This window comes from Thunnus albacares, chromosome 22 (genome assembly GCF_914725855.1).
Source record: "Thunnus albacares chromosome 22, fThuAlb1.1, whole genome shotgun sequence".
Classification (NCBI taxonomy): Eukaryota; Metazoa; Chordata; class Actinopteri; order Scombriformes; family Scombridae; genus Thunnus; species Thunnus albacares.
This window is the reverse complement of record NC_058127.1, coordinates 5867627-5879832: the sequence shown is the minus strand read 5'-3', so window position 1 is coordinate 5879832 and position 12206 is coordinate 5867627. Positions and strand designations below refer to the sequence as shown.

The 12206-nt window shown below is 38.1% G+C and overlaps 1 protein-coding gene across 1 annotated transcript; it reads left to right on the top strand.

Annotated features, from left to right (window-relative positions):
• Positions 1-1485: 1485 nt before the first annotated feature.
• Positions 1486-11845, top strand: LOC122974462 (flocculation protein FLO11-like). The gene is made up of 11 exons (XM_044342495.1): positions 1486-1599; positions 2055-2224; positions 2489-2629; positions 3642-3786; positions 5996-6173; positions 6830-6971; positions 8300-8443; positions 9268-9320; positions 9438-10022; positions 10147-10226; positions 11234-11845. The coding sequence occupies exons 1-11, from the start codon at positions 1486-1488 to the stop codon at positions 11339-11341; spliced, it is 1860 nt and encodes a 619-aa protein (XP_044198430.1). The 3' UTR covers positions 11342-11845.
• Positions 11846-12206: the final 361 nt, after the last annotated feature.

Here is a 12206-nt window from a genome sequence, read left to right as displayed (position 1 = left end):
ATCATGGGTGGTAAATAAATATATATATATATATATATGTGTGTGTTTGGTGGGGGGTGAGCAAGTCTATAGGAGAAGACGAGAGAGAGAGACTGCATGTGTGTGTGTTAGATAAAACTTTATTAAACTCCAGAGAGAATATTTGCATGTTACAGCAGTGCAGGAAACAGACCTGGGAGTACCATAATAAACACAACAAAATAAAAAGTCAAGTTAATGGAATTAAATCTATCTATATATTATATTATATATATATAAATATTATAAACATTACAATACTTAGGCTATACATGATCTGACTTGTGGGTCGTAAAAATAGAAAAGTTGTGTATGTGCAGAAGTACTGTGTCTAACAGACGTAGCTTTAGTTATACATAACTAACCTCCGAAAGTCCCCATACATACCCACGTACAGTATATACATTCCTGACACTGGATTTTCTGGATTGAGTTTATCACGTCAACCCTTGCATTTTTAAACACAGTGGTATTTTTCATTTGAGCACACGCTAAGAACTGGTCCGTCCACCCTATCAGATTTTTGACGGTAAATATTTTCAGACAAGTGTCTACTCAGGTGCTGAGTCTTTTCAGACATCACACGGTTCATCGTTCATTGTTGGAACACAAATTTGACTGTTTCTGTCAAGTTTTGGCGTCAGTCCAGCTACCAATGAAATGATTTTCCTCATAGTAATAACAGGCAGAAGCCTCTGATGTTTAAGACAATTTAAGCTTTAACATCAAATCTAATCAAGGGCCCAAGGTGAGTGGTAATTAGCCTCTACAGCACATAAAAACTAAAATGTGCCTGCATTTTTTATCTGATCTTGAGGCCCTGTCAAATAGAGGGGGCTATGTCTATATACCTTTAATATTTCAGATGATATTATGCTTATATTTTCCTTTACCAAATATGTGTTTAGCCAAATTATCACAAACTAACTGACATACAGCAAACCTGGGGAAATGTAGTATTCAACTGTAGAAAACTGCCAGTGATATCCTTTAATATGCGCTCAATATCAACAGCTCCCAATTCACTAATGGGGCAGTCAGACTGAAATTCACTTTCCAGTCATCAGAGAGATGGTTTTTTGGAGCCATTGATGTTGTGAGCTTATCAAGACTCACAAGAGGACATTAAAGAAAACATCTGAACAGAAAGTTGTAGCAGGCAGTAGAAATACAACATACAAATACTTCATAATTAATGAAAAAGCACGTGTAATGTGGCCGAGATGGTAGATTTCTATCTTCTATTCACATTTTCATAAAGTTTAATCATAAACTTGTAACCAGGACACAAGACATTTCCTCATACCAGACAGTTTCCTTGTGTATTGTTTGCTTCGTTCTTCCGTGTGGGTGACAGACAAATAGAAAAAGGGAGTGAGAGAGTGGAAAGAGGCTGTCTTTGGAAGTACATGGATTGGTGTTGGTATTCATTTATTGTCTTTCTGTAGTGAAGTGATTACATTCACCATGTCACACCTTCTGCTGCTGCTGCTGCTGGTCTGCAGCTCCCAGGCCAGTCATTTTTATGGGACAGTGCTGACCTACTACCCAAAAAACACTCAGGCAGATGGATCTGTCATGGTACGTACATTTTCTTTCTAATCCAAGTTATTCACCTTTGTTAATGCAATAAGAAGAAATTTGACAGCACATAAACTTGTGACAGTGTCCTGTAAATAAGTCTGACCTTTAAGGAATAAAAACAGAAAATATAGATTAATTACAGTATTTCTGGGATTTGGGTAATGATTTAATTATTCAAAAATATACTGTACAATAAAGGATTCAAATTAGGATTTTTTTCCTCCAAAAATTGATTGACAGACTTTTGGAAAACATCTTTCCATGAGGTTCGTGTTGTTTTTATCCTGTTATCTCAAGAAAACAATATAGATAATTTTATTAAGATACTTTTGTATATCAGCAGGTTCACAGATAAACGTCCTCAAAGTATCATCTTTTCCCAAGTTAACATCCCTTTTGTATCATGGCTGTTGTCATTAATGCCATAACATCTCCTCACTGTAATACTACAGGTGAAGCTGAGCCTCCACGCTTGCACAAATTCAACGTTGCAGTGCTTCTATTGGAATTGTCGAAATGAGAGCTTAGTGCTAAGCACGGTCGACGAGGGGAGCAATGTATGGTGTTTGACAGAGGAAATCTCTATTTTGCTGGTTCCCAGCAACCCTCCGTTGCTGCTGCCGTGAGTGTTCTTTGTAAAAAATTAAATTGGCAAAGTCCATTATTTCACAGCAGGCCAAAAATTGTCATTTTCAAACTGTCACTGAAGGGTAAAAAAATCACCACCTCCACCAAAGTTTGGAGGTGGTTTGGATTTTTTTTTTTCATGCCAAAGGTTAATGTTGATGTGCTAGTGCCTCCTGGAAAGCCAATTATTTATTTGCACATGGATACAGGTTCTGTGCAGCAAAATAATAACTGATTTTTCCATGAACTTCCACCAAAGGTTGGCAGGCTTTAGCTGGATAAGTAATATTAAAAATAACATCGTAAATTGGAGAGTCGTGGCTCTGTTGGAAGTGAGGAACCGGTCAGACACCGGACAAGCCAACACATCACCACAGACAACCATCCTGCCTGTCGTGAGGTAAGCCTACTCACTGTTTTTCATTATTAATTACTGTATGTATTTAAACAATTTTGTTTGCTATCAAAATATAATTAGCCCTTCAGTAACTTACATAGCCCAGTAAGCAGCAAGGCCAGAATGATGGTGTTTGAATTTCATCTGAAAATGTCGAGAAAAGGCTCAAAGGAGCCGAACTCTGTCAAATGAATGAACTTCAGCTGTAGTAGAAATGTGAGTTATTTTGAGGCTTTCATGATGCTGCCAGCTGTGTATGTTTGTTTTGGGTTACTGTTGGCGACATATATACATACATATGTAACAATGTGTACAACATATATATTCCATCAAGCAATATAAATTTGTCACCCCTCAGAGATGTTTATACTGTGGTAGCTATCCTTTAGTATCTCTGGGTGTTGCAAATCAATGAGCAGAACTTTAAATGCATTATTGGATTTTTCATAGGATTAAATCATCTGTGATGTAAATGCTGCATTAATTAAAAAACAAACAAACAAACATTCCTGTCCAGTTATATTATCCATAAACTGTGTTTCAGTGAATTGTATATCAATTTCGCAATATAAAAATGTGTGCTAATGTAAGTATCATCTCCAGCATTCCCTGCTATAGTTTATTTCAAAGGGTGGACTTTGTAGGGTTTTTATTTTATCCCCAATGTAGAAACTTGTTATGCATAGAAAAAGGTATTAAAAATGACAGCTTTATGGGCAAACACCTTTTAAAGGGGAAATCTGTTGACTTGTGTTCAAGTTCAGGCCTAAATTCAAAAAGGTGCAAGGTAGTTTCCTGGAGAAAACATTTAAGAAAAAGTAATTAAGGTTCTGTAGAATTCAATTAGAATGGCATTCACTAGACTGACAGTTGACCTTTACTTTTATCACGCCAAAACAGGTCCAACATGTACTTTGGCACAGGTTGGCTGCCTGAAAAATACTTAACACAGAAACTAATGTACAATGCCAAAGAATCTCAATCTCATCTCAGTCTCTCTCTTTCATTCTCTCAGGGTTCCTTCAAACTGTCAGAGAGATTTCAACCTTTTGGCATTCGACCCTGATGGAGACGAGGTTAAATGCAGATATGGAAATGACACAAACACATTACAAGAGTGTGACCCCTGCACACCACCGTCTGTTCTCAACCTCTCATCAGTGAGTAACCATTGTCTACACTAACTCTTATGTAAATGAATCTCATGTTTTATAACAAACTGGGCAGATACTGATGCAACAGACACTAGCACTTGAAGATGACACCATTATAAAGCAAGTCAACATGTTTGGCACAAATGAGTAAAGTCAGTCCAAAAGACATACAGTGGGGAAAATAAGTATTCAACACGTCACCATTTTTTTCAGGAAACATATTTCCAGTGCAGCTATTCATATGCAATTAAGACCAGACATGGATATTAACTCAATTAGGCAACACAGCTAAAGAAATCATAGCGTCCAATCAATAAAAAAAAAGTTGTGTGCATTAAATTGCAATGACATGGGAAAAAAGTATTGAACACCGTATCTGAAATGTAACTAATACTTGGTGGAGAAGCCTTTGTTTGCAACGACAGCTTCAAGACACTTCCCGTATGAAGAAACAAATCTCTCAGTGTCCAGGGGGGATTTTGGCCCATTTGTCTAAGCAGACAGTCTTCAAATGTTGAAGATTCTGGGGGCCCATTGGTGAATCTCTATCTTCGGTTCCTTCCATAAATGTTCAATTGCGCTCAAGTCCAGTGGTTGACTGGGTCATTCCAACACCTTTATTTTCTGTCTCTGGAACCAGTAAGTGTCCTTTGCAGCCTCTCATCCTCATCCTGTTGCCTGGATGGCAACAGATTGTTCTCAAGAATATCCTGATACATGGCTCCATTCATCTTCCCTTCAACAATTTTGATTCTGCTGGTACCATGAGAAGAGAAACAGCCCCATACCATAATGCTTCCATCTCCAAATTTCACTATAGGCATGGTATTTTTAGGGTCATATGCAGAGCCATTTCTCTTCCAAACATGGCATGTAGTGTTATTGCTAAAAATTTCAATTTTTGTCCAATCTGACCACACCACGTTCCTCCAGTAATCTGCAGGCTTCTCCAAATGTTGTGGTGCAAACTTCAAACAAGCTTCAACATGTCTTTTCTTCAGTAATGAAGTCTTATGGGGTGATCGTGCATGGAGACCATAGTGTGCATTGCCTGTTGTTTTTTCCATGACAATTGTACCTGCTTCTTCCAGGTCTTTCTGGAGCTCTTTTCAAGTGGTCTTTGGATCATGGGCTACTCCTCTGACTAATTTTCTGACTGCCCGGTCAGCAATCTTGCGAGGAATTCCTGTGCATGGCTGGTTGATGTTGGAGTGTTGCGTCTTCCACTTGCAGTTAATGGCCCCAAGAGTGCTTATGGGAACATTTAGAAGTTGAGAAATCAGGCGGTAACCTGTGCCATTCCTATATTGCTCAACAATCTTGTTGCAAAGATCTTTGGATGCCTCTACCCGTCTCACATGACAGCTCAGTAACAAATGATGCATTCACAGACATCTAACCTTTTTTAAAAGAGTGGAAGTACTAATAGCCACATGTACTAACCCAGCTGATTCTAATTAGCACAGGTTAGAAGACTAATTAGTGGAATCACCTGGTTCAGCGTGTTTTCTTACTGTGTGTTCAACACTTTTTTCTTGTGTCATTCAATTTAATGCACAGAACTTTTTGCTACTGATTTGAATGTTATGATTTTGTTAGCTGTGTTGCCTTATTGAGTTAATACCAATGTCTGGTCTTAATTTCATATGAACAGCTGCACTGGAAATATGTTTTTTTTAAAAGGCAGCGTGTTGAATACTTATTTCTCCCATTGTACAACTGTAATTAAGGTTCAGCAGAATGCCAATAGAATGTCATTCACTAGACTGACTGACTGACTTTATCTCAACAAAACAGGTCCAACATGTACTAAGGCACAGGTCAGCTGCCTGAAAAATGCAATACATGGAAACTAATGCACAGGGTTGCACAATGCCAAAGAATATCCTTCTCTGTATGGCTTCTCTCCCACTGTACATATTGTGGTTTTCAAGTGAGAATATGATTTATGAAAACACCATTATCTCAATGGTGAACAGCAGTTGTGTGGAGATTACACTGTTCCAGTTTTATACACTGGATGTGTTTTAGTCTTGGCTCACTGAGTCACCTTGACCAAAGACCAGTATGTGAAAACCAGCAAAGAAACAAAACCCTGATCATGATTTTGACTGGAGCTAAAATAGCTTTATAGCCTCAGTTTTATTACATGAACTGAACTAGTGGTTTTGAGGTTGTCTCTTATTTTCTCTGATTCTGGTTTATTCTTTTGCAGTCTTGTACTCTGTCATTCAGCCCCACCAATAGCAGTAATGAAGGTGCGTACGCCGTGCAGTTGATGATGGAGGACTTTCCCAGACAGACTATCAACCTGACTCTAATTGATGGTTCGCAGGAGGTGAAAACTACCAATGATGCTATCAGCAAAATACCTGTCCAGTTTGTATTAAGGGGTAAGATTTGATGTTTTGATAGCCTGGATTTATAGCTGATCTTGACTGAGTGAAAACATTTGTTTTGGAGTGCATATCTGTGTTAGTTGGCACTATGGATGGCAATGTTTGTCTGTCGGTCGGTAGGTCCACCTCTTTGGTTCAGACTGAAATATCTCAACAACTACTTTGTCAAGATATTCATGGTTTTCCAGAGAATGAATCCTAATGACTTTTCCTCTAGTGCCACCATGAAGCTGATATTTGTGGTTTTGAGTGAAATGTCTCAAAAAGTATTTCATTTGACATTTATTCATTAGACATTTCTTTGACAATTTCTGTAGTTTTCCAACTCTGACAATCCAATATTCTCACCCACTTCACACCACAGTTGGCCTGCTCTTGGGACGTGAGAAAGGAGTCAGGATTTAACTTCTCTCTCAAGCGCTGTTTTTTAATTCTGTAAACAACTATTTCCATCCAGGAGAGACTGTCTGAAAATGTGCATGTTTGTAGCTCTAGAGGCAACACAATGGGATCACCAGTTATTAGGATTCATCTTCTGGGGGCCAACAACTTTTTATGGCGATCCATCCAACAGTTGCCAAGATACTGTAGTCCAGACCAAAATGGTAGATTGACTGATGGACAGACCAACGTTTTCTTTATTGTTCCAGTGGATCCTGTGGTGCCATCCTGCACAGAGGGACTCTACCTTCCCAAGTTCCTGCCTCCAACCCCAGCCAACAGAGCTCAACTGCACACCTCTGTCAATCAGACCTTGGAGATCAGTATCCATGCAGAAGCAAATAACTCCACGTAAGTCAAAAGAAAACACTTTAAAAGGATTTAGATATCAAAATACTACAAGTTAATGATCTCCTGCAGAACACTCTGATAAGACAAAAAGTAGTTATCCACATTAGGTGCACAAGGAATCTAATTTGTTGTGTTGGGTAACTCCAACACCAATGCACAAGACTGGTTTGACAAGAGTGAATCCTGTGAATTGGGGCATTGTCATCCTGGAAGAGACCACTCCCATCAGGATAGAAATGTTTTATCATAGGATAAAGGTGATCACTCAGAACAACTTTGTATTGATTTGCAGTGACCCTTCCCCCCAAGGGGACAAGTGGACCAAACCATGCCAGCAAAATGCCCCCCGCAGCATGACAGAGCCACCAGATCCCCTCACTGTAGGAATCAGGCATTCAGACCTGGACCAGTTTTTACTTTAATTTGTCACCCGTCTGTAAGTTACCATAATTATGCAGACGAAACACAAATTTACATAACCATAACACTAGGGGACTATGGTCCAATACAACATTGAGTTGGTGCATTGAACAAATCAACAATTGGATGGGCCAGAATTTTCTTCAGTTAGCCTAAACAAAGACAAAATTGAAGTAATTGTTTTTGGTGCCAAGGAAAAACAATTAAAAGTCAGCACTCAGCTTCAATCAGTAATGTTAAAATCCACAAACAAAGCCAGAAATCTTGTGGTAGTCATGGACTCAGACGTGAATTTCAACAGCCACATTAATACAATTACAAAGTCAGCCTACTATCACCGTAAGAGTATATCAAGGATTAAAAGACTTATGGCTCAGCAAGATTTGGAAAAACATGTCCATGCATTTATCTTCAGTAGACTCGACTACCGTAACTGTGTCTTTACAAGTCTCCCTAAAAAAATGATCAGACAGCTGCAGCTGATTCAGAACGCTGCTGCTTTAGTCGTCACTAAGACCAAGAAAGTGGATCATATCACTCCAGCTCTCAGCTCTTTACACTGGCTTCCTGTCTGTCAAAGAATTGATTTTAAAATACTGGAACAGACATATTTGTATATTATATATCTGGAAAAAACTCCGAGAGATATGCAGCAGTTCTTTTAAGTTAAGGCTGAAGACTTTTCTGTTTGCCGCTGCCTTTTATTAAATCAAATTTGAGGTTAATAATGGTTAGCTCATTTGACTCGACTGTCATGAAAGAAACAAAATTAAAGAGAAAGCTGAGTCAGGTGCCAAAGTGACAGTCATGCCATCACGGAAAACAACTTTACTCCATTCATGGGTGGGGAGGTTTTGGAAATGTGTATTTAACTTGACAAGCCTTTTTTTCTCTTCTCTTTGTTACAGGATCTCTGAGCTGCTGTTCAGCGGGCCGTACAATATAATTGAGACTACATTGGGAGCAGGACAGTTCATCCTGAGATGGACACCGTCTGAGAGTCAAAATGGAGAAAGCCACCCTGTCTGTTTTGTCGTCCAGGCAGAGTTGAAGTCAGTCCCATTAAAAAAATAAATTAAAAACTGAAATGTGTTTCTTATGGCATTAGTTTCAGGTCATTAGTGCATACATTTAGGTATTATTTAAAAAAAGCAGTTTTGGGGAAGAAAAGCATTTCCTAAAATACAATGTTATCAGTTGAGAGAGTAGCATTATTTGCTTTAATTTTTAAAATTTCCTTCAAAATTCACTCGTAACATTACTTCTGTGTAGTCTTGGTTATTGAACTTTAAAGGAATACCTTCATATTTTGTGAAGATTGATACCACTGTCATGTCCGTACAGCAAATATGAAGCTACAGCCAGGAGATGATAGCTTAGTTTAGCAATAAAGACTGGAAACAGATGAGAAACAGCTAGCCTGGCTCTGTCTAAAGGTAAAAAAAAACAACTTCCACCTGTCCGAACCTCTAATGCTCATAAATTAACACATTCGATCTTGTTTAATTGGTAGTTTTTAAAGTGTAAAAACTACAAGTTGTGGTTTTACAGGGAGTTATGTGCAGGATTATTTCTTGACTGGGACTCCTTCATATTTAACTGACAAATTTGAAAGTGGCATCAATCTTCTCGTCTAACACTCAGAAAGAAAGCATATTTCACAAAATGTTCTAAAACTATTCCTTCAAAATGAAACAATGCTCGTATTAGCAAGTTTTGTCCCATCTGCAATAGCAGCCATAAATAAAATTAATGGTCGAGCACTGTATGTATGGACACTTACTGCATAACATTTCTCTCTCAAACAAAAAAATATTTAAAAATAATTTGTAACATCATTTTGTAAATAAGCTACAGTATTGATTTATCTCCACAGTTCAACCACATATCAATCGGAGTTTAGATGTGTCATTGTGACTGTTGGAAATGGTGAGTAGAGCCCTTCCCTATTTTTTCATGTTTTAAATTCCATTGATGATTTCCTGGATGGATAAAAATATTAATGTATAATCTATCTTTTATTTTCAATTTTTTTTTCAAAACCAGCAACCACTATACCAACTATAAGTACACCCACCACTCCCTCTACTATTACACCACAAAATTTAACAACTTTTTCTTGGACAACTACACCACAAACCACAACACCCAACGATACATCTACTACACAAAGTTCAACAAATGTCTCCTCTACAACTGCAAGTGCAACCAATTTTTCTTCGACAACTACACCACAAACCACAACACCCAACGATACATCTACTACACAAAGTTCAACAAATGTCTCCTCTACAACTGCAAGTGCAACCAATTTTTCTTCGACAACTACACCACAAACCACAACACCCAACAATACATCTACTACACAAAGTTCAATAAATGTCTCCTCTACAACTGCAAGTGCAACCAATTTTTCTTCAACAACTACACCACAAACCACAACACCCAACAATACATCTACTACACAAAGTTCAACAAATGTCTCCTCTACAACTGCAAGTGCAACCAATTTTTCTTCAACAACTGCACCACAGACCGCAACACCAAACAATACATCTACTACACCAAGTTCAACAAGTCCACATTCAGTCACTACGCCTCAAGACACAACTCTCGACATCACAAACAACTGTGAGTATGACGAATGATGATGTTTTAACCATCACTGAGTGGCCTGGGAATGTATTTTATTACTGTATTACTTAGTTTCAGCACCCTTCTGGCCTTCATTGTAATGTAGCCATTGTGTTTCTAGTTGTTGTAGGTCTGAATATGAGGATTTCCTCTTCATATCCACTGTCTGAGGACTACATCAGAAATACTGTCATACAACAGGTAAATCTCTTCTCATCCCATCGTGTCAAAGCATCAGATAACTGCACCCGCTGTGGATATCTTATTCACTGATATAGAATTTGTAATAAATAAAGTCTTAGTCTTTGGAGCCGTTTCTAAACAAACTAACATGCCCATACTCTTTATGATGAAGGAACATGTGACCCAGTGTAGTGACGTGGCTCATTGACATGTTTTTAATCATTTTTGGATGCTTAAATTCGTGAAATGAGGAAGCTTGAACAAGGTAGAACTGATGTACAGTAAATCTGTGGTGTTTTGAACAGCAGCCAGAAGCCATCAATCACATTACAAAGCTGACAGATGTGTTCGATTGTGCAGAGTGCAGTTCCACAAGATAGTGATTATAGCTGAAATGTAATTGTTTTTCTGTTAGTGAACCTATTTGACGTGTTTGTTTGACAAACTGGGAGCAAAGACGGCTGTCTCCATTAAAAAAGAGTGAGCTGGTGAATCCATTGGAGCCAGAAAGGGTAAATGGGAATATCACTACTACCATAACTACTAGCACTGGTACTAATACTGTTCTTCTAGTTGTCATAAGTCTGAAAGTGAAGTTTTCCTGCTCCTACTACTTGACTGCTACAACAACCACAACTATTTCTGACTGCCTTTATTAGTGTCTGTATTACCCATAGTGATGAGAGACATCTTCTCTCATCACTATGTTTGCAATGCAGCAGAAATGCAGCCCTTCATTTAAGCCAAAACTGGTTTTGTTAACAGCTCTTCAAGGCAGGGAGACCAAACCTCGGGGGAATACCAAGAACTATTTATCACACATACACAATATATTGTTGTCAGTATCCATCTAAGGTCAAAAGTGTCAAGAGAGAATGTTTCATATAAGCACAGTATAGTTTTGTTCCTCCTGACTGAAAACAAAAGTTGTTCAGAGTAATCTGTATCAGTTCTGCCACATCATAATATCATATCTCAGATAACAGTGATCATATTTCAGCACCACTTTTTGCTCCCTTCTCCAGCTTAAGGATGAACTGGTGAGACGTGGGCTGCCATCAGACATCTCTCTACGCCTGGTGAGCAGCATGAAGCTGGAAGTCAGCAACACAACTGCTGGTGGTTCATTGTGAAACTGTACTGACCCCTGCAGGAAAGTTTTGTTTTCAGTTGTCTGACATTTACTGAACTAATATCAGTCATTTTTCTACTGTTTTTTATTGTTGTTGTTGCTTTGTTTTGTTTTTTTACAGTAGTTTTAGTTTTTGAAAAGACATGTTTAAGTATCTTTGCTTTAGAAAATGACCATTAACTTTTGTTTGTTTTATTTAGTTCTATGTGCCGTCTAGATATTGATGCTGTCATACGTTGCAAATGTTCCATTGATATTAAAAGAAATGTTAATAAAGCCAAATATCCCAGGAAATTAACTTTCATTTGTCCCTCATAAGATTAAAGTTACTACAAGGAACTTTTAACTGGTTATGAAACAGTGTCATGAAGCCTCTGTATGACCAACATAAGCAGACGAGACCATCAGAGAGAAGATTGGCCATTTCTATATAATTATTCTGTCTAATTCTATTCCCTGCGAAATCAGATGAAATGATTTATGGCACACAGACCGGAAGAGCCTTTGTGTTTAGATTACATTTGTCATTGTAGCATGAGGGAGTAAAGACATTACCAAGACGAGGGGAGGCTATTCTCTTCATTTGATAAAGTCAAAAGTAAAGTTGGCTTCCCAATTCATTTTAAAAAGAGAGAAGAAGACAGAGAGAGAGAAAGCGTTGGTGGTCGAGTGAGCTAGCTAAAGCACAAATAAACACTCCCACACCTCCACACAACCCTTCGAAAAGATGCCACATTGCCGGATTTGGTGGTGAATGCATCCTTAAATTTACACATACAGTTCAAAAGTATAACCAAGTGTGTTCCAAAAGCCATTTCAAGTTGAATTTGTTAATTTGGATATTAGTTTGTTTGTTGATTTGTAAT